The sequence below is a fragment of the Idiotropiscis lumnitzeri genome, chromosome 2, assembly GCF_059441095.1.
Source record: "Idiotropiscis lumnitzeri isolate Australia: NSW breed Sydney's pygmy pipehorse chromosome 2, RoL_Ilum_1.0, whole genome shotgun sequence".
Classification (NCBI taxonomy): Eukaryota; Metazoa; Chordata; class Actinopteri; order Syngnathiformes; family Syngnathidae; genus Idiotropiscis; species Idiotropiscis lumnitzeri.
This window is the reverse complement of record NC_142392.1, coordinates 4,213,343-4,236,931: the sequence shown is the minus strand read 5'-3', so window position 1 is coordinate 4,236,931 and position 23,589 is coordinate 4,213,343. Positions and strand designations below refer to the sequence as shown.

Genomic DNA, 23,589 nt, shown 5'->3' with positions numbered 1-23,589 from the left:
CACTCAAGGGTGAAAAAATGGAAACTAGGACTAAAGAAGCCTCTTAATCCAAGAGCATTCCACCTTCGACCGCTTGCCACTTTAGAGCAAGTGGTTTTTATTTTGGCATTAATTAATGTTTGTCAAGGCGTCGCATTATACTCGGGGATAATGGACTTCATGTGATCACCGGCACATAGCTCAAGCCTTATATCACGGCGGACGGCTTTCTGAATGAATGGAAAGGCGTCGTCACCTGCCAAGTTTTCTCTCGCATTCAATCAGACGGGGAAGCCATTCGTCACACCGTGCCACTCCCCAAAAAACAGTTTTCAAATCCAACCCCGCACACAAGCGGAATAACGATCAAAAGGCGCCATTATTCTCTTATCAAAGCCCATAAGTCATTCTTCCCCATCCCGTGTCACGTGATATAAATATTGTCTGGCGGCAGGGAGGAATGCCGCATACAAACAAAGAAAGGGTCCTCAGACTTGTTTTTCTTTGGCGAAGATGTCTGCTGAGAGTACATCAATGCACGGCGGCGATTTGCTTTAACGCGTCATGACGCTTTGCCTCATTTCCCGTTTTAATAACGCGCCGCGCCGGCTTCGGGTGGACTGCGGTGAATCGTGCCTGACGGTTCAGCCTCTGGCGCCGCTGCCTGACGGCGGCCCTCTTCCATCTTCGTCATCTACTCGCGCTCGTTTTCTGAGATTCACAACAACAAATGTCTTCACGCAGGGGGAGGGCTTCGAATTTGGCTCCTTTTAGAATTCAAAGTGTGTGAAATGATATTATCGAGTTTGGTTATTTGATGGAGTTGGTCACATGCTTACCCAAACTGCAAGACTGCAAGTTTTCCATTTTGACTCAGTCGCTGCCCTGATCATCCGACAGTTCCTGACGGAGACGGCAGAAGACTTGTGATGGTTTTCCGTCTCTCTAGTGGTCCCCAAACGTTTCATGCAAAACTTAATAAGAACCAAATAACCCGCGCCACATGCTGCTTCACCACATCATTATTAGTCGATCATGGTGAATCTTAACCGGACGTAACTAATTTCCCGTCATTGTTGGTCATCCCCACGCAGCTCCTGACCATCGACGACGACTTTTGCGGCCTGGACATGAACGCGCCGCTCGGCGTGTCGGAGATGGTGCGCGGCAGGCCCCTCTTCTCCGACGCCAACGACAAGATGACCTCCGTGGTGGCCTACGTCTACAAGAACCACTCGCTGGTCTTCGTGGGCACCAAGAGCGGCCGTGTGAAGAAGGTAAGCGCAGTCGCCTTTGCGAAAGGCAGAGTAAGAGCCTCTAAGGGGGTGCGCTACGTATACGAGGAAGGAGAGTTGTAGTAAGTCGGATTGACTTTGAGGAAAACCCGCTGAGTCAGCTGGATTTGCCGCGGCGTGCGTGTGCATGCGTGCGATGAATTTGAGTGTGTTGTGAGGAAGCGGAGGTGTGATCAAGAGATCCCCCGAGGGGAGGATTTGATTCCTTCAGCCAAACCTATCTGGTGTCTCGCAACATCCCCTTCGTCCGCACACACCCACGCGCACGTTTCCTGTGCATCCTCTGCATCACAAGTCTACTTTTTTTTTTTTTCTCCATTTTGGACTTAAATCCCGGCCCACCCCTTAGGGGGGCAGAAATGGGAGCCGGCGTCAGCATGTTGCCAAAGTTGCTAGACAGCACACATCAGCATGTTGCAGAACTGATTGGACTTCTTATCTGTTTCTTCAGGCACATTTAAGTTCAAATACAGTTTTTTCTGACTTTGTATCCGGAACAGGACTTTGAAGCAAACCTGCTTTTTTTTCTTTTTTTTTTCTCTTCGCCTCCCTGGTGGAACATGTCGCATGCCGCACGATTTGTTATGCAGAGCTAATGTGACGTTATAATTCGCTCTCGATGTCAGCTGTGGTTGTCCAAGTCCGGGTCGGTGAGCCTCACAGGTCCGGAGAAAACAAGGTGGAGGTGACAGAAACGAGACGTGAACCGGAGAATTATCACCGAGCACGCAGAAACAATGTTTATTTATTTATTTCTTTTTTTGACTCTCTTTATTATGCGTGATTACCGCCCCCTTCCTGTGTTTGTTTTGCTACTTTTATTGCGCGCGGGGGCCCCGAGCGGCCCTTTCCCGTAATAAACGTCACGCGGCAGCGCCAACTATGTAATCATATTTTATACCTGCTGCTCATGTATGATAATGAGCGGCAAATTTAGCGTGCCGGGTAATAAAAGCGGCTGTGAATATCGTCACCTGCACATTTGCGTTTTGTTTCCAACACATTCTCTTCAGCTTGCGTCCATATGGCGGACATGTTGGCCAGAAGGTGATCAATACTCCGCCATCACAAGTGCACACACACAGTCCCATTACACGGCAATACTCCCCTCCCATGCGCGGCGGGCTCCGCCCCCGGTCGTTAAAGTGTATACCATTAGATGACATCACGGGTAATAAAAGACAACAGCACAACAATAAAAGGTCCGAGCTTCGGTCCACCTCCTTTATCAGTGACTTTATAAGCACCCCCTCTCCGGACTAATGGATGTTGATTTATATCCATTCGCCCACCTCAACTTGCCCCCCCCCTTCCGCCACCTTCCTTCAGTCTTTTTTGGCTTTTAACGCTTATTTATAGTGCTGCGGGCGACACATCCGTCTGAATAAAAATGAGCGTTCCGGTAAAATAGAGTGGATGGACCTTAATGCATCGCTGTTGGGGGTGTGTTCCGTTTTTTTTTTTTTTATGGTTTTAAAGAGGGGCGGGAATTGGTTAGCGAATGTTGAGGTAATATTTTGTTTGGGGCAATTTATGACAATCGATGGTTTAATTATTTAATTGAGAGGTATCGTTTGAACGTGTGAGCTATGGCTGGACGGGTTTCGCACCTTCAAGTTGATCTTGATGAGAAAGCGCTGATGTTGTTTTGGGTCAACCGGATTTGAACCTCTTCGCCTGATTGCCGATACCGACCGGTGTGCGTTGTCTCATCCTTGATGGCGTTTTCAGACATGTTATAAATCCGTTCCCGAAAAATAAATAAATAAAAGAGTGCTTTATAGCTAAACAGCAATAATAAATAAAGACGAGGCTTTGCCAAGGTTGGATCGATGCGGGTCGGCGAATGTGGAAATGCACTACTGGATTCATTCCATTGTTGATTTTTATGATGGTCTTCATGCAAAAAAAAGAAAAAAAAAGACGTCATTGCAGGACTGACTCACTTTTCAAAGCAACTTCTTCGACTTAGAACTCACTTCTGATTTGCCGTTTAGTCGACTGCGGGAGAGGAAGAAGTGGCAGAACATTCGGCAAAAAAAAAAAAAAAAAGCTCAGTTCCTGAATTGAAAGTGGGGGGTCTCGAGAGTTGTCGTTGCGCTTTGAAGAAGCGAGCGCAACATTTCCTCGCTTTTTTTTTTTTTTTTGCTTTCATGGTCGACCAACTTTAAATTGGTTCCCTCTCGAAAAGGAGACACTTGATCTAAACTCATTCCGATGGTCGCGTACAAGAGGGACCCTCGGAAATGGTCTCACCTGAGTCTTTGCGTGCGTCTCCTGATAGAAACGGTAAACCGATATACTCGGAACCCTTTGCTTCCATTTTTGAGTTTCCCACCCCTCTTTTCCGCTCTTGGCTCACATGAGAGTTCTTTTGATGGCCACCTCCAGCCATATGGTGTCCGCCGGGGATGTGATGTGGATGAAAGGCTCCGTAGTTGAGGGCGAGGTTCAAAGCGGCCACTCGCAGGTCAGAGGTCAAGGGGGGGGGGAATCCTCGACCCTCCCCGCAGGTGTCTGCTTAGCGTTCGGTCGGCGCGCCGCATTAGCAGGGACGGAAAACCAGAGTGGAGACCGAGGGCCGCCCGCGGAGGTGCTAATGCAGCTCCTCCACCGACGAGCGGCTAACCTTGAACTTGACACGAGTGCGGCACGGCATGCAGAGGAAGTCGGCTCGGACGAGCTCGGGGGTGAAGTGTTACCGGACGACCTGCGCATGCAAAACGCCGAGACCGAGTCGTCCTTTTTTCCGGCAAGCAGATCATTTGTCAGAATTTGGTTCCAACGCCGAGAGGCGAGTGTCAGGTTGTGACGGTTCAGTCACCTCTTAACGCGGCTGCTTCTTTCCAGTCTGCACCAATCAGACGGAAGAGGGGGGCAACGACGCGTGACGAATGTGGAAGAGGAAGTCAAATCCGAGACATGAAGACAAAGAGTGTTCTCGTCTGTCGAATCAGCAGGGCCGGGTCTAGGCGGGGGCAAGAGGGGCACTGGTCCCGTCAAAGAAAGTTTTTTTCACCGTTGGCGTTCCCCCTTTTGCCCGAGTCGTCTTTTTCCCGCGTGTCCCTCCTCGTCACAAACATGCCATTTATCTGCCATTTCGTTATTACGCTCACTGGCTTTGAGATGTTGTCGCGCTCTCGCTTCCTCGACCCCCCCAAAAAAATCGGTTTTAGAATGGAGTCAATTGTACGTGAAGGTACGTCGATTTACAGTTTGTGGTAGGTCAGTGGTCCCCAACGGCAGGTCCGCGGGCCACTTTTGGACCGAGGCCGCGTTGCAGTTGAAACCAATTGTCTCGGTCGTAGTATGCTAATTTTAAACACATAAGCTAGCAAACCTCTGGATTCCGTCGCTCGTTGACCGGAGTTTTTCTTTGAGTTCATTGCTCTGAACCGATTCCATATGTTCCGCCGGTTGATTGCGTCTTTGTTTTGCATGCGTGTTTGTTCGTCTTCCACGCTTGTCTCGGTCGGCGCACGATGGCTCGGTTAGCTCCAGATGCAGATTATTGAAAGGGGCCGAGCCGAGGCGCGGTCAGTAGAGCGGAGGATTAACTGCTTAGAGCTAATGATGAAATATGCCGGCGGATGTGTCGGCATTTTGCGGCGAAATCCAATCCGCCCCGCCGCTGTTACGCTGTCAGAACACGTCGACGGCGAGGCGGCGCAAGCCGAAGAGCAGCGTGAGTCCGGCCCGTGGTCCAAACTGCTGCTGCTGCATGCGGCTAGCGCCGCGAGAATGCTAATGTTCCTGTTAAGTATTCCTCGGCAGTGCTTCCCAGTTGACTTGGCGCTGTTGTGAGTGTTTTGCTGCTCCCTTACCAGCTAATGCCGCAGCGTGTTGCCATGGTAACCGGCGGCATTCAACATCATTGGTTGGAATTTATACAAGAAGTGACAAACATTTTTTTTTTACAAGAGACCGTGTTTGACATGTGACAAGGCTGACCATTGAGGTCGGTCGGGCTGCGCAATTGCATTTTAATTGCGATGCCGATTTTCGGCGATTATTAACGTGTAATATGCGGGACTCTGCTGCATAGCTAATCATGCACTTTCTCAACCGGTTCGGAAACTATTTGAAAATACATCTTACGTTTATATAACTAACTATACTAATTATAATTGCTGCAAAATCTTTGTTTTTGTCTTTGTCAATTAGTATCAATAGATTTCTAAAACGAAAACTAAACTCTGGTTCAGGCTGCCCAAACAACCCAAAATGTTCAATTCTTGGCTGCTTTCTATTTTAATTATTTTTTAATTTATCATTTGTTCATTCATTTTGCTTTACTCAAGAGTGCGGTTGACTCACCGGGATAAAGATGGAGGCAAAGATTGACGTGGCTCGCTTGCGAAGGATCTACAGCATCTCGTCCGCCTACGCTAACGATTAGCATGTTCGCATATTTGCATGCCTGACTCAGCAGATGCAAAGTGTGTATGTAAAAATAGCCGGTCACCTTCCGTGTGTCATTTGGATGTTTATTTATAGCCACGCTCCTTGTCGACGCTCGTTCATAATTGATAAGCTTTCCAGGGCGCGCATGCACTCGCAATTTTGCCGCTATGAATCACGGTCCTTGTAGTCATTTGCCTTTCTGTGAACCGCAAAATAAAAAAAAAAAAAATAAAATAGTATTCCGACAAGAAGCCGAGCGAAATGTTTTATTCCCCCAATGAGAAATGTGAGACAAGCCGGAATTGGCGAGCGAGAATAATGGGTCCACGCTCGCGGAGATGGAGAGAGCAACGATGGGACGGAGGGCAAAAGCACTGATGGGAAAAAGAAAAATAAAAAAAAAAAGTATTCTGATGTTCATTTTTGTGCAGCTATTAAGGCAAGTACCCGCGTGTAGCGGCGAGACATTTGGAGAGGCCATTCCCGCCTCCCGTGCGTGCGTGGAGGCTGAAGCGCCCGAGCAGGCAGAGAGAAACTGAAGAGGGAAAATGACTCACTTTTCGTCTCTGCACTTTTTTTTTTTCTTCCTTTCCCCTGAACCGGAGTTGACTCGCTGAGCGTTGACGGCTCGGGGTTAAGAAAAGGACGTGGCAAGGTCTGACACGTCACGGACTCTTTGATCCGACGTATCGTTTTACAATATTGCCATTGGCTGCCTTTTGTACGCAATCTACAAGACATACTCGAGCTTTTTTTTTTTTTTTTTTTTTTCCATCATAGCCTTAACATACATCCGACTCTCTGTAGCGTCACATCACAGTGTCTCTAATAGCCCCTCAAAGGCTGGCACACAGCCGCTTGTCGGATCATTTATCAAAACATCCAAGCAGCTCGTTTGTTAACATTGCACGGGAATTTCCGAGCCGCCGATTTTGTGCGTTGAAATACGTGTTATGATCTCGACCCCCCTCCCGATCCTGGAAGTGATCTAACCGCACAGCGAGGAGCGACACAATCCACGTCTTTGACACCCTCAAAAGAGCTTGTTTGAGTTCTTAGCCTCCATCTCGCCTATTAAGCCCACTTGAAAAGCCCCGCATCTAGTCAGCCAGTTAATTAGCCGCGCTATTAACGGCCCTTAGCTTTCGCCTGTTATTGTCAAGGCAGAAAACGGGGAGATAATTATGCACAACTTTTCTCTCGTGTTGACATGTCGGCTGCCGGATCAGCGAGTATGTCAACGCCCGCCAGTGTTTTCTGCACGGCAACGCTTTCGTACCAGGGATGAACGCTGTCGCCGATTTCTTTTCCGATAAGATATCGAGTAAAATTCAAGCTGATATCGGTGATGCGACTACATCAAGTGTTGTCCTTGAGCCGTATTGGTGTTCCGCAATTTTCGGTCTATCCGATATTGGAGGTCTAACGATTAATTGAAAAAATCGATTTAAAATCGATTTCAACTGCTTACAAAATGCATCAATTTCAAAAATAAATCAAAGGATCAAAATGGGAATTTTAATCACTAAAGCATTTGTCCTGCTAACGGTCAAATCAAATTATTTTCGTGTTTAGTTCTGGCACGAACAAAACACTGATAACTTGACAAAATATGGAGTGAAACAGTCCAAATTATTTTATCATTGTCAAGTTTTTGTTGAAAAGTTACTGTTTGTAATGAGGCTAAAATGCAATTTGTTGATAAAATGAAAATCTCTTTTGGTTATAAAATGAGTCATCCATTTTGTTAGAAAAATTTGAATCCAATCGAAATCGTGAATGAAAATCGAATCAGGGCTTGACTAAATCGTTTTAAGCTTCTATTGCCCAACGTCTTACTGGGCTAACGCGTACTTTCTGCCCATCATGCATTTTAGGTGTTCGGTTAAGAAAAGCATACTTAAACTAGCATCCTTTTCTTTAATAGTTACTCAAAAAAGAACTTCTGTGTTCCCACTTGGCCTTTGTGCCGCTCTTTCCACTTTCTAAAATCCCTTCTGATGGAGACAGCAATTGACGTATATATCGATGCATTTTTCTGGCTTTTAAACCGATGTCACCGCATTGCTCGCCGCAATATAGAGGACACACTGCAGGTGAGCCCCCACCATCACCACCCCCTCCCGCCCCCCCTCCTCCTTCCTCTCTCTCCCGACCAATCATGGCTAGCCGGAGGTCTCTTGGGGCGACCGGTGCCCTCGCTCACCTTTCTTCTTTCCATCCTCCACTGCTCCCGTCTTCCTTCCTCTCACTTTGCAGCCACACAACTGGGTCATTCCTTCGCCCTGCAGTCAAAGGCAGGTACGATGGATTCGACTACATTTTAAGGCGATCGACTTAATTGGGGGCTGCAGACGCAGCCGTCGCCACTATTGTGATGGGTTTTCTGAATATCGTATATATATTCACCCATTCAAAGTTGGAACTGGATCCGGCTTCAAAGTGGTCACCACAAGCATGAGCGAAGAATTTCAGAGACGGAAATTTGAAGCTTCGTTCAAATCTCTGGTGCGGATTAGTTTCGGTTTCCCCGTTGATTACGGCGACGGGGGGGGTGAATAATGTTGACAGACATTTTAACCGTCTACACATCCTGATATCACGCTCACTGGACGCACGGCAGGTCACGTTTCAGCGAGTGCGTCAGTTGGGATCAGCGTGGTTTGATTGGTCATGGGGGGCTTGTACGACGTACGGTCTTAGATCGCTTTGATTTTAATGATCAACTCATGTGAAACTCACCTTAGATGAGTAAAGTAAACGCCAATATCGTGGCGATATAGTCAGTAAAATCCCTCCTCCCATCTGACGATGGCTGCCGTTCGCGAAGCTGAAGTGATCCATTCGCTGAAAATCGTCGTTCTTTTTTCAACGAATCGCTAATCGCAAACGACCCGTCAAAATCGCAGACAAGTGGAAGGTGTAAATGAGCGACGTGAACCGGCAGCATCTCCCAGCTGCTCTTTCTTATGTTTGCCTCGCTTTATTTACACGCTTATATTGCGCCGCTTCGCTTCCCCGTCATCTCATAGTAACACATATACAAACACGCCGCGTGGTGCGAGGGCGCCGATGTTGCCATTGAGATTCCTCGACTGAGCAGATGTGAGTGTAAACATCCGCCGGTGTGACTCTGTGACAAAGACACAGGTGACGAAGCGACTATTTCACCCCCCACACCTTATTTGCCTTTGGTTTGCCGGCTCCGTCGCGTCGTAAATGGAAAGAGCCTCTTTTTTTCTCCCGGATCCACTAAAAAGTGAGCAACGTTGACATTTTTAATCCCGCTTTTTCACGTCCTTGATTCTTGACATACAGGCACCCTGGGAAATTGGACTTTCAAGGATACTCTGATGTGCACCCCCCCCTTCGCCCCCCTTCTCAGTCTGCTTTCAGTGTTGACGAAATCTCAACACATCTTGTCTACAACTCGTCCCTCTAGAGATGGAGGCCTCATTTTTTTTTTTTGCTCGCGCATATAATCAAATTCCGCCCTTTCGTTCAAGCTTTGCGGCAACATTCAGAAAAAGACTTCCGATATGGACGCTGTTAAAAGCTACCAGGGGAAAACGGCTCTTTTGCTTTGTTTTCATCCGTGTTTGGCTAGCAAAAGGAGGAAGTCCGACGAGGACGGAACGGCGGACATTCCGTTTGGTTTGGCGTCTCTTAGTTGTTTCGTCTCAGCTGTGACTCGCAGAACAAATCAAACCTCTTCCCCGACTGCCATCCTAGCTAGCTTATAGCGCTTGCCCACGGTTTTTTAGGGACATTCCAACCGCGCCTCTCCGACAAAATAAGTGCTGTAACATTTGTATTGAAAGGATCACTTCAGTCTCACGAGTACCTGATGTTGTGCGACAACGGCCTACACTTTAGTTTTGTCTGATCCCCCGGTGTCTGAACACCCTCCAGATGCAAGCGCTGGTGCTAAAACGCGTTGGCAGGCGCCGCGTCCGCCGCTACGTGGGCTGCGGACTTGGCGCCCAAAGACGGAGCCGCTTCACCTCTCTCCTCCCCTCCGCTTGACGACAAAACATGGGACTCCGTCTTTCCCTCTTCCAGACTTCTTTGCGTTGACTGATCTGTTTGTCACGCTTTTTAATTGGAAAACGCTCTCCCGGCGGGCTCGTATGGCGCCATCCTTCTTGAAGCTTCTTTTTTTTTTTAATACCTTGTTTGAGATCAGCAAGCCGGCTTGCAGCTGCTGGATAAGCCATTCGTTTGTGATTAGTATATAGGGCCAGAATGTCTACCAGCGTTTGAATAATGAGCTTGTGGTGACAGTTGGGGCACACTGTAGTTTTGCTGGGTGGGGGGACGGCGGTTGGGGGGGTTGATCCGCAACATGGACAAATGAGCATGAGGAAGCGAGGGTCTAACTCTCATCTTTTCGGAAACGATTATGCATCCGCTTCATTTGTCTCCAAGGAGCATGTCCGAGCCCCCTAGAGTTCTGTATTTCTATTGTTCCACCGCCATCTTGCTTTAAAGCTTTCGACTAATCCTGCCGTTTCGATACATCACCTTCTTTGTTTCCTCTCTGGTAGTGTTCGAAGACAAAGATCAAGAAGCAAGACATCTTTCCGTCAATGTCCCTGCGCCCTGACGACCGCACGCTGAAGCTTCTTAATGTTAAATGTCCTTTAATTCTCTGTATCGGGGGGATTATACGTAATTGATTTATGGATGAGGAGTGAAAATTACTCATTTGTGAGTGAAAGGGGCCATTTTGTCTCCGGGCAAACTCTGTCTGGGATCTAATGGAGGAGCTGGGCTTTAAGCCGTCTTGACTTTACAATTACCGCTAGAAAATGCTAACAAATGCTACATTGCAAGGAGATTGTTGTCGTTGTGATGCAAGAGTACCCCGAGGCTGACGAATAGGACCGTGGTGTTTACTGCGAGTGTCCACATCTCTGGCAAAAGCTCGTAAAGAAACTAATCCCCAAAACCTGATCCCAAATGGAACGCCGGCGCCTTATTTTGTTAGCAAACAGTAATAAAAACTCGGTCTACATCGCATTAGATCCATTTCAGCAGTTGTTTTTTTTCGCCCCCCCATTCTCCCTCACTTAATAAAAGCCTCAATGAGAGTCTTCTCTGGTTTCTTCCTCGGCGATAGCATATCTCGACTCTCTGTCGTTGCCAGGCTGGGTTGCTAAGCAACTAATATCGACTATTATGGGATTCAAACGGACTCAACGGGGGAAGTTTAGCAGCGGCAAGCCGGCCTGTTTGTCCGCCGCGCCGTGTCGTCGACAACCGCCGCGACTCAGAAATCAAGTCGTCGCATTTGCCAGTAGTTTGCAGCAAGGTCAGTTCACAGAGATAAGAGGTGACATTATTTTCATATCTCAGAGGTCATTCTGTAACGAAGAGGACAAACTAAAGCAGCTATCAGTTTTGTTCAGGGTCGAGCAGATTTTGTAGCAAACTCACCAAGCGATCCGCATTCCGGGCTCAGAAATGTCCAAAATGTTTTATTGAGGCACGTAAGTTCAAGGTGAAGTGCCAGTCGAGAGCCGGGTAATTTCTCCGACGGCGACCCACCTTAGCTCTTGACGTTCGCACAATGGGATGCGTACGCACACAAACAAACAGTCTTCCTCCACGCCTGATATCGATCGCTTCGCTCATTCTCGGCCCCTTCAAAGGTGACTCTGCGACCTTCCCGGTCCCCTCCATTAAAAGTATTGCGGTTGAATCTAATCCGTCACACTCGGCGGGAAGCTCGTAGAGAAACACGTCACCCGAGCGGGCGTGGTTTGGACACGCGAGGAAGACGATTGATGCGAATCGAGAGAGAAATTTGCATGCCGGCGGGTAAGCTGCGGTGTCGGCATCAAGAGTTTGTCGTTTCGATTCTCTTGATTTATGAATCAGATTAATTACGTGGCGTGTGGATTTGAGGATTTGGTTTTTCAATGACGGGGTTCACAGAAAAACTTTAAAAATAGAAGCAGGTTTGTGGAAAAACGGTCAAAGATTCTTCCGGGCACAAGATTAAGACTTAAGTCTTTTTTTCTTTTTTTTTTGCATGGATTTGAAAGCAGAAATGATTTTATGTAAGCCGTCAATCAAAGCGTGGATTGTGTCATCCGGACGATGGCCGTGTTTGTTGGTTTTCGCAGGGTTACTTGATTCATGTCTAGTAAAGCTTTTACACCAAATGAGCTCCCATAAAGACAATGGGAGTGTGTGAGTGCATATGTGTGCGTGTTGTTAGGGGATCTGTCCCGGTGATGAATGCGCCAATGGGCTGAGTAGCGGAGAGTGTCCATAAAACACCTAAAATGTCCTCACCCTCTCTCTGGCTTATTGTCCATCCTTTCATCTTTACTGTTTCTCATCACTCGCAATCCTCTGTTGCCTTGTTTTGTCTCTACTCGGTCATGTCATCCATCTCTCCTCGCCTCGCTTTCGTTCTGTGCTTCTGGCTACAAAAAAAAAAAAAAAAAAAACTCAAAACAAATGAGAGCAATATCATTTTACGGGGTAGCGACTTCAAAGTTTGTTTCGCAAAACGAAATAAAGGGGGAAAAAAAATCCCTGAGGGGACAGAGTGAGGACTGACGTTTGAGACGGTGAAGCTGGTGAAAGGCAGACAAGACTCAGCAAGTATGATGTGTTATTTTCATAAGTAAGTTGGTTTTTTTTCCAGTTTTTGTTCTTGAAAGGCCGAGGGTGTGTACTTGAGTTCAGACTCACACCAAATATCCCGCATGAGCTATTTGTGTTGACATTAGCTACCGAACAAAGGAGGCATTTTTCTCTCTGGTCTACTTTGCTAATAGCCTCATCCTAGATCGCGCTAGCTAGCTCGTCTCTCATGTCTGGCATCCGAATTCGCACACTTGCTTTCATTTGTTGCTAGCCGGCCAAGTATTCCTGTTGCTAGGAATGCGTTAGCTAGCCAAATACCACCATGAATACCTCTGAGCGTCTGCTTGAAAGAACCACGGACAATCCAAAGTACATCCAAATGGTAGCTAAGATAAGATAAGATAAGATGTCCTTTATTAGTCCCACAATGGGGAAATTTGAGGTGTTACAGCAGCAAAGATATAGATCACACAGAGTCGGCGGCGTAATGTAGCCGTTAATGTATAACATTAGCAGCAGACATTCAGAAAAAGCATGCAAATAATGCTAAAGCTAGCCCATCTCTCATGTGTGGCATCCAAGTTCGCGAACTCTTTCATTAGTTGCTAGCATGCCAAATATTCCCGTTGCTAGAATACGTTAGCTAGCAAAATGCTTCCATGACTACCTCTAAGCGTCCGCTTGAAAGAACCACGTACAAACGTAAAGGCCATCCAAACTTTAGCTAATGTTGAGATAGCGTGTCGCTCCAAACAGTCCATTCTGAAGACAGTTATCCTTATGTTGACAATTTTGTCCTATTTTCCGTTATCATGCCGAACCTGTTTTCCAGACACCTCCGACACCCTCTGTGGCTCTTTATCCTCATTTGTACCAGTGCCAGTTCGCATCTTCCCGCCAACAACCGCAACCGCCCTCGTCGAACCAGCTGAGATGAAAAGGCCCCAGATCACACGTCGGCTAAACTTTGATCAAACTGGCAACAAGTGTAAATAGGATCATTAATAAGGATTTAAACGGAGGGGGTCTGCTGTCCACGATGAAACGTCTGCAAGCAGAGCACCGACAGCGCCTTTAATTGGGATGTAATCTGGAACGTGTCATTTGTCTGGAGCGGATGGATAGAGGATTACCGTGTCGAAAAAAAAAGTGAGAAGCCAATGTATGCGATAAGTGCGCTTGGATGGGAGCTAAAAATAAGGAGCTTCGCCAACACTCGCCGTATATCCTCGGCATTACGTTATGCCGCTAAAAACCCAGCTCAGATTACGACCATCAGATACGGTCAAACAGGCCTCAATCCGCAAATCAGTTTGTCTTCCTCCCTAAACTCCTTACAAATGCGGACCCGATTACATCGCTTTTAGAAGCCGCAAAAGCCGCCGGCGGGGGCCGAGCCTCTTAAGGACGTTGACCGTCACAACAAGTCCGAAGAGACCAACTGCGGCAAAATATGCAAAATATTCTTTCTCGTCTCCTGTAATTAAGTTTCCCGGAAAGCATCTCTTTGCTTTTGTTGCGGTCCGACGCAGCCAAATGAAGTCATCCGTTGGTTACGCCGGAACAAATTGATCCTGAATTTTTCAAAAGGCACGAGCCAAAGCAGTGTGTTCTTTAATAAAATTATTCATGTGCCGGCTTTGTGTTTGGATCAATTATGTTGAGCGTCCAGGTGGCATTGTGTCCGTCCATTGTGCAGATTTATTTATTTTTTTCAAAACGCCTCTGACCTCAGCCGTCTACTTTGACTCTTGACCCTCAATCTATGCAATCATCGCTGATGCGCCCGTCCACGCAGCTGTCACTACTTGTTTAATTCGATTCATTTTTCATTGCTTCTTTCATACCTTTTGGCTCGCCTTCCTCCGAAAGTAAGCCGAGTCTGGCAGTTGGCGCCCCCCCCTCAACCCCCCGCACCACATCGCCCACCCTCACCCCCCGTTTCCTTGCCTTCTCCCTTCCCTGTGTTCAATTATTCATGTTGAGCTCTATCACACGCACATCCACACGCGCACTGTTGTGTAAATGCATGTGCCATGTGTTGGCAGTGATATTTCGGGGGGCTTTGTTTTCGGGTACCGGTTACTGGCAGCATCGGTGCTGAAACTGAAGGGACCGTTATTGGAGATGAAGGCAACGGGACTTCTTGTGTGCCGCCTCGCGTTTACCGGCTGCTTTTTCCCCTTTTCGTCAGGGTAATCAAACTCTCCGACGATGCCTTGATAACGGACTGTTCTCCGAATCTGTTAATTCTGTCATCAAAACTGTGTTTTTAAATGGTCGCTGTTTTACGGTTTTTCCTTCCGTGCCTGAAGGGAAGCGACGCTTCCGGCCAATTTGTGCTCTGTTGTTGGTGGTGCAGTTTTATGAGACGTGAGATTAATGACACATGGTGGTTTAGCGACAATGAGGCAGCAGGGGTACAGCGTTTGATGCGCTTCTCTGCAGTTGATACATTTTGGCAACCAATGAGGCAATTAATCTTCTAGAAGAGGGGGTCTTCAATCCTGTTCCTCGAGGGCCCGTGTCCTGCCTGTTATCCGTCGCCCCTTGATTCAAACCATCAGGATCGGTATCTAGCTTCTGCAGACCTTGCTGATTATCTGATCATTTGATTCAGGTGTGTTGCAGCAGCGAGAGATGCAAAACGGGCAGGACGGTGGCCCTCGAGGAACAGGATTGAGGTCTCTTGTTCTAGAATTACGCCTACATGGAACAGAACACTAGATTTGTCCGAGCTGACCACTACTAGACTCTGGACTCCAGTTGGAATTTACTGTAAAACTAAACTAGCATAGCTAGTTTAAGTTAGCTTTATGCTAGTGCTCAATAAAAATCTCTATTGACCGGCTAGCACAAAGTAGTATTCAACTTAACGGACGGGTTTTATTTTCAAATATTCTCTTGTTTCTCCCTTTTGGTTTCTCTTCAGGAGGTAAAATGCATTCTCTATTGGGTTAAGGTTTGGTGATTGAAGACTTTTTTTCCGAAAATTGCCCCAACAGAGATTAAGAACGGGTGAGTGTGAAATGAATGCGAGTCATCCAATCAGTGAGAGAGCAGAGAGGGAGACGGGCCGCCGTGGACACGGCCGCTGACCCCGCGCCGATGCCCCGGCTATTGATCCCATTAAAGCTACACCTCCCTGCTTGTGTTTTGTATCCTTCCCTGTGCTTACTTTCCTGTCGGAGTGAATTAATCTTAATGAGATCAACAACAAGGCCCCCGCGTCTTCCCTTCAGCCGCTATCTCACCGCTTGCCTCTCGGCACGTCTGCCTCTCACTCCCAGCAGATGTTTTTTTTTTTTTTTTTTCCCCACCCTTCCTTCTTCGTCGCCATCAATTGAAAAACGTTACGCGAATCGTGAATAGGCAGATAAATGCGATAGAGAACCCGATGAGCACGGACGTATCGAAACCCAACCTCATCAGGATGCTCCTGCTTTTCTGCTGTCCTGTTTGTGTTTTTTGTCAAATTGGAAGCTCCACACAGAGCGCCACACGCCGTCAGAAAACGGATTTAGATGTGCGCGATGGCGACTCGATAACGAGATGGGATCGCAACTATTTTTTTTTTTTCGGCCTATACCAAATAACCTTTTTTCAGCACCCTCAAAAGACACCGATTGCAGTGGTAGGCAAATACCGCACACTGTTTATGGTCTCCGGAACAAAATCTATGCATTTTCTTTTCAAATCAAGCTTCTCTCCTCTCCACGGTGGCTTCCAATAAATCCAGATGATTCCCCGTGTCATTATATGCCACATTTGACTTGCAAATGGCCTCCTTTCCCTTTCCAAGAAGGCCCGATGGATTCACAGCCCCAAACCCCCCCCCCACACACACACGCACTCATGAGACTGTTTGTCTGGTACCTGCACGTGGCTTTTCTTCGCCCAACTTCTAGTGTTCAATATCCCGTGGCCCTGCAGGGGGCAGCACGTATTAGCGGCCTCTTTTGTCCCCTGTCAGCACCAGCAAGGTAAACATCCTCTCGGATTATCTCTCTCATTCTTTACCTCGTTCTTTTTAATTTATTTATTTTTTTCCAACGCTCGGCCTCCTCATCGTCGCCTCTTCCGCTTTCACTCCCGAGAGATGAAAGCCTCCCTACAGCTCCTTTCACTCCTCCCGAAGAAGCCCAAATGAGCAAGCTTATCTGATAAATGACCCGCCTCGGTTCTTCAGTCAGACACACGTCGGGCCTGCTCTCGGTTGCAATTGATCACCAAGAAATCGGTCGAGTTTGTTTCACGGGGGTGTCAATATATGCGTGTGGTAAGCGGAACGCCCCCACGCTGAGCTTATGGGACATCCGGCAATGGCGTCAGGGGGCGAGGGGTGCCTGGCGTCGGCTCCCCCCCGGCCACGGGGAAGTCAGGCTTACTGGGCTGGGCGCCGCAAGGCCTTTCAGTCGCGCTCCGCATGGGGTCTGCAAAGAGGGGGGGGGGGCACGCGGCTTTTCTTCAAATCCCGACAGCTGTTGTTCAGCGAAGCACCTCCCCCTTTCTTCCCAACCGGATGCACCACAGACTTCTTATTACCGACTGGCATACGAGTCTTCGCCGCAAACTCATTTGCATCGGCGAAGCGTGTTAAGTCGCAAGTGCGACTCGTGCGCGGCGAATCAGCATAATGAGGGAATGAGCTGGTAATGCAACAAAATGTTTAGATTGAATCCAAAATGTTTGCGCTATTCCCCGCGGGGCATTAATTAATCACGAGGATGCGTGAGTTTAGGAAAAACAACTTTTAAACTTGGTTAACTCTTAAGTATTTAACGTAATGATATCATCTAGTATCGGTACATGGTATCGGCATATACTCAAATGGAGGTGCTTGTGCTCATTCTCGATGCATTATTCGGAATTTAAAGTTTTTAGCGCACAAAAATCGCATCACAAAATAAAGGTATTATTCAAATATGACGAGTTCATTTATTTTAATTTTGATATTACATTTAGGTCGACGCATAGTTGCTGCAAAAGCTTAACATTGTATCTTTAAAGCGCTGCAATTTGACCTTGGATTGACGCCTGCCTGTTAAAATAAGCGACGTCTTTGCAGCAGCTGCTCTTGAGCATACAAAGCGGACGGCGCGTTGCGTGTGCGCGCCTTTAATGTGGTATCACGATGAATAGAGTCGGAGGTGAAAGGTTAAAAGTGGAAGCGTACAATGGCACCTGCACGCAGCAGCGCTCTACCTTCTGATTGAGCTGCCCCCCACCACCGGGCCCCCCTCGTCCACCGTCCCCACCCTCTCTAGGGACCCTCTCAGTGTGGGACGTGTGTGTGTTTCCTGCACTAATTACACTCCTGACACCCGCCAGCCACCCCTCACGCCGTCTTTGCGAAAGATACAGTAGTTTCATCAAACACACCCCCCCCCCCGGGTGTCAAGTTGGGGGAAGCCCTGTTGGCTTTGTTCCCCCCCCCCCCCCCGTCTAGACCTTGACAACATTTAATGACGGCGTACGCCAACGGGACTTTTGGCCGGGCCTTAAAAATGGCGTACACTGCGCCTTCTGTTTGTTGGCTTGCTAATTAATGAGGAATTAAAAAGAAAGTGGGAGCACGGGCAACATTTTGCTGGCGGAATACGAAATAGTTTAGCTTGACGCCTGTTTTTGGTGCCCACCCCCAACATGCGCGCCCAAAAATGCACACATACACAATAAAAAAGACACTAGAGTGGACCTTGTGAGTTCAGCAAGACCGCCTTATGAGGCCGCACATGCGGCACATGCCAGAAACCGCCACAGAATGCATGCTTCCTCTGTTGTGAAAATCCCCCACTCAATTTTGAGATTAATTAAAAAAAACAACACCATGTGCAACGTTTCTTGTGGAATTTGTGCAGCAGTTAATCACAATTATCACAGACAGACTCATTTCTGCTCTGCAGCTGGCATTGCGCAACCCTCCCGCTTTGGTTTTCTTTGTTTCGGGACTTTCTGTTCGGTGGAGTGTGTCGCAATTCTCTGTGAAACAGACTTGGCCAGCTTACACATTGCGGCGAAAGGAATGCAGATTGTTTTGCTTGGGAACTCCCGTTATTTACGAACACTCTCAAGTTAATGTGGTGAAGAACGGGTCACAATACAGGATGGCCTTCGTCGAGGAGCTTTTGATTTGTTCCAGTTGTCAAAAGAGTAGTGCCGATTGTGTTATTTTTTTTCAGATGGAGTCCATATGCACATATAGGTTCAATACTATTCGAAGTTACTCAGCCTGGATCTGGAAGTCCCACAGGATCTTGGTCGCTCCGGTCTTGATTCTGGCACCACTAGTCTATATTTGCTCCAGATGTTCCAGTAGACTATTCCTGCTACCTGGTTATGCCGCTCCATGTCTACCTAGCCCACCAGCAACTGTGACTTACTGCACCATCTCTGGGGCTTCTTATCATCGCCTGCACCTGGGGTCCTGTCTGATCTAGTAGACCCCGGCCTCTATTGATCTTGTGTTTAGGGCCTGATTAGTGCCTCCGCGTCGTCTTTCAGTCCAGCCTTTTCCCACCACTGGTATGTTTTCACTCACTTCTTCAATTTGTTGGTACATGCCATGCAGTCTTTCCTTGAAAGCCCATCTGGCTCCTTCTCACTGGGCTTTTGTTACCTGATTCTTTCACGAAGCAGGTCGTCCAAGGGGGGGCTGATGATCCTCCTGCCACGCCCCCTCTCCTCTCTCCACTTGTGTGCACAACCTCAGTATCCTGAACTTGGGGGGGAACCCTTCGTGCATTGTAAGGAGCTTTCTTGTCTTGTTATCGGTCTTGCATTTCTGTTACTCGGGCGGCGTAGGTGTTCTAAATCTTGCAGTTCAGCTGACTATTCAGGATTTCACCCTCCTTAGGTATTTGGCCCTCTGCCTCTTTTCGTTGTTGTGGCCTTCGCCAAGTAGTCCAAGCAAACCCCTTGCAACAAAAATCTTTATTTAGCTTTTTCGCCACTAAAGTTGATCAAAATGTTAAGTCGAGTTTAACAGTGTCACTTTTTTAGCTGCATCCCGGCAGCTTGTTACTCTGTCTGTGTGTGTCTGTGTGTGTAATTGCAGTCACTGGCTCTTGTTCTTTCTGCAGGCCGTCTAATGAGCCTTCTGCACACTCTCACACCCTTACATACACACACACACACACGCAGTTTGATTGGTGCACCATGCCAGCATAGTGTATATCTCTCTCTTCAGCCTAATGAGCAGGCAGCGCTGTACAAACTCGCGGTATAACAATCATATCATCTGTTTTTTCTTTTCATTTTTTTTTTTTTGCACAAAAAGAGTCTCAAAACTCTCAGCGGCGCCACAACAAGACAAATACGCTCACTTTAAAAAGACATCGAGGTCACAGCCGGTCATTAGATAAGAAAACATCCCCACACTCTGATGAAACAGTTTTTCTTTTTGGGGAGAGAGAAAAAAAAAACAAAAAAAACACGGCCCGCGCACATTGCTCAACTGATCAGTCCAATCACATCTTGCCGACATTTGTAGAGCATGCGGAACAAATTTTCAAAAACATGTGGTGGGTTCCCGTTTTTTCTTCTCCATTTTAGGTGACATGAAAGAGGAAAACAACTGAAAAGATCTTGTTTGGAATTTTACAAAATGCCACATGAAAACCAGACCCTTGCACAAGATAAGCTTTATATCTTTTCATTATCGCTGCGATAAACATGATCGGCAGATCTGATTTCAGGGCTCTGTGTGCTTTTTTTTTTTTGCCTTTAAGTGAATTTCACCAGAGCCGATTGCTAATGGCCGAACAATTATCGCGATTGCGTTGCGATAAATCATCCATATCAAGCTCCATCTCTGCTGTCGCGTTCCAAAGTGCAAAAACAATCGCGCCGAGGCGGCCTTTTTCGGAATGTTTTGGTTACACTTGCAATTTCCCTTCCCAAAACAAAATAAAAATACTTGGAACACTCCAGAAACCGCAGACCATTCACGTAATAACACGTTTTGAATTCAGTTTGTTTGTTCTGTCACGTGTGTATTTACAGGACGCGGTCTAATGGGAGGAAGGGTACGGTAACCATAGCAACCGCCGGACTTATTGGCAACCAAATAAACACGCGCACATACAGACGCGTCCACGCTTCATGGAGCGTGTCACTTTCTCTGACCTGTGGAGTTTTGGGACCAGATGTCTCCCAACTGGCACGACTCAAGACATATGCTGGATTTGTGTGTGTGTGGGTGTGTGTGTGTGTGTGACTTGCCGCTCGGTGTGTGATTGCTTTCCCCTTATTGCCTTTTGTCTTTTCATTTCCACTCCGTACTCCCGCTGCTTGCGTCCTCCCCGCCTCGCACTCGTCTCAACCCATCGATCGGGTCCCCACTTTGTCCAAACACACGCGGCACGTCTCTCTCCAAAAACTCATCGAGGTTCGAAAAGTCATCCAAAATCAAAAGTCGTGGCAACTTCCATTGTGCTACACCACATTTTTTTTAGCTCCTTCCGCAGATGTTCGATAGGGTTTAGGTCAGGGCATGTCAGAATGTGTTTTGGAGTGTTTGCCCTGTTCCGACGAAGCTTTCTGACACTTAGCAGATTGTTTGGCACCAGATCAGTCCGAAGTGTCGCTCAAAGTCAGCTGGGATGGGCTCCAGCCCAATCGCGACCCTAATGAGGACAAGGCGTTATCGAAAAAGAAACAGATTTTTTTTGTAGCCGTCAGATTCCGTTGTACAGATTCAGGATACCCAGTGCGGGATGTAGCAAAGCAGCCCCGTGTTGAAATAATTGGTATTAACGAGAATACATTTTTTTAAAAAATGAATAATAATGTGAATAGCAGTGTTAATGTACTTTATAAAAACATACTTTGGTAACATTTTGCATTTTATGCAAAATCTGTGATTGGGTGTCAAGTCATAATTTGACCATTGTTCATTGATGGGATTTGCAAAATAACTCGCTATTAGTCATTTTTTGTAGCGGATAAAAGAATGTGTGTCTGTCTACATGTGTTGGTGCACCATTTTTGTTCTGTTGCGTAAAGCACCATGTTGCTATTCATTAGCACTAGTATCTCGTTTTGAATCCGTGCGCCATTAATTTTGAATTTGTGCATATGTTTGTGAACCCAAACAAAAGAATCCCCCCCCCCCCTCACGATTCGCTCATCCATCATTTATAAGGCCATTTATTCTTCAACGCGCGCGCGACGATGTTCTCTTATTTTGTCGCGTTGAATAATTTAGCCTCTGGTTGCCAGCCACGCCCGCGATGATGACGGGCAACACGTCACGAGCACATGAGGCCATATTCCCCTCTGCCATCCTGAGGGGAATCTCTTTCCGCTGTTTGTGTCATCTCCCGTGATGAATCAGACTTGCCTGATCATGTGCGCCACCTTTTTTTAAAAAAGAAATTTTCCGTAAAGGCGACTCCCACTCGTCGATGACGGATGCCGAGGATGAGGATGCGCTTTCTTTGCGAGGCTCGCCCGCGCGAATACTCATCGGGTGTGGGAGGTTATATTGGTCTTTTATCCTCCCTCCGTCTCGCCTCCTTCTCCCCAGTGCGCTCTCGCTTTATTCTCGCCTTCCAACGCAGACTCCGCTCCTCCTCATCCAGCACTCCGTCAACATTACTGCCTCCTTTTTTTTTGACCGTCCTAATTCACGGCTGGGACGGGGAGAAAATCAAATCAAGTCTATGAAAGTGACTGGGGCCCGTATACGAGTTCCCTTGGGCCAATAAACACATTTTCAAAACTACGTAACTGCAGTTTATGCGAGGGCTGAAATCTTTTTTTTTTTTAAATAATCTAATTGCGATTTTTTTATTTTTTTTGATTGCAGCTTTTCATGAAACAATATGTAAAGACGTGGTCTGCATTTTTATGCGCTGAACTTAACTCGATATATATATATCTATTCATATACTGTATATCGTAATGAAAAAAAAAATTTAAAATTGTATTCTATTGCAATCTTGATCTGAATTTGATTAATTGTTCAGCCCGAGCTTCTATGCTGATAAAAAGTGTGCAGTCGAGGCATGCTTGCACTTAAAAGACGGCGTACTGTACGGCCATTAATAATGGAACACACAACACTAATGATAAGCACGCCGACCTCATTTATCATTTATAAAGGGAAAGACTTTGGAATTTCAAATACAAGTTGGACAAATTAGCAACGGAATTGGGAGCACACAAGCGTTTGCTAACAATTTGTGTTGCGATCTTTGCCAGCCGTCTTTAAACAGACTTTTCAAAAAGTCATTTAACAGTTGAAAGTGGACAAAGTCCTCTCTTGCCAGCGTACTCTACCGTCGGTTTGACTTTAATTCGGCCTAAAATGGACTCTTAAAATCCTCTTCTTGCTCACAGGATGTTTTTTATATCATATGGATTGGATGATGCTCTCACCGGGGTTTATGAGATGCTCTCAAAGTCGCTTTAGAGTTCCTACGACAGTGTCAGAGTCATCCTTTTACAGGTCCCCTATCTTCCTGCGTCCGTGTCTTGTTGTTGGAAATGACGACCTATGAGTCGGCCCTCAGCTGACGTGCGATGAACTTCCAAACGTCACAGGATTCGGGAGTCCGAAAGTGCTGAACGTGCATAATTGTAATCGCAATTTGCAGACTTCTGGAAAGTCTTGATAGAAGATTTTGGAGCGTGTTTAAGGGGCGGATTTTGGTCTTATTCAGCTAGTCCCGACTCATTTTCCATAACCTAACGTGATTGCGTCAAGGTCGTACCTCGTGTCGAACCGTGCTACCTGCCAACAATTCCCACATCTGCGTTCTCCCACCATGTTTATGCGCTAGTTTGAAATCAAGCCTTAACCACTTCCATCTTGTTTCATGACGCAAACATCCACCGTATATAGGTAATTTCCTTGCTTTCACCTTGCAAAGATCAGATAGGGCGCATTATTTTTTTTTTTTTCATCATACCAACAAGGGATTCAGTTCCACTTTCCTAAGGGTGTGGCATTATTAAAACATGAATGGATTAAGTAACCTTGAGACGCCGGCACCCCGCAACTTTTACGCTCCCTTTGCTGTTGCCGTGGCGACCTGCACGGAGATGACCTAGCATCTTGTGCATAGCGAGAGCGATGAGATTATGTGTGTGTGAGCGCACAACATGACTGCTTGTGTGCAGCCGGACAGATAACAGCGATTGGGTGCGCGGGCTGCAATATGGCTGCATGTGATGCAGGGGCGTCACTCTATTGCCTCCGTGGGACTTTGGTGATAACGACACACACGCGCACGTACATACATGGGAGTCGCAATTTAAATCACCTGATGTATATCTTTGCCTTGCCTGGCAGGAGAGCTAC

The 23,589-nt window shown here is 47.0% G+C and overlaps 1 protein-coding gene across 2 annotated transcripts in view; it reads left to right on the top strand.

Moving 5' to 3' along the window:
- The window catches only part of plxna4 (plexin A4), a 113,321-nt gene that overhangs the window by 19,227 nt on the left and 70,505 nt on the right, over window positions 1-23,589 (top strand). For both annotated transcript variants that reach the window (XM_088284347.1, XM_088284337.1), the window contains one exon: window positions 1,074-1,256. In XM_088284347.1, coding sequence (XP_088140473.1) covers window positions 1,074-1,256 — 183 coding nt within the window. The remainder of the gene's footprint in view (window positions 1-1,073; window positions 1,257-23,589) is intronic.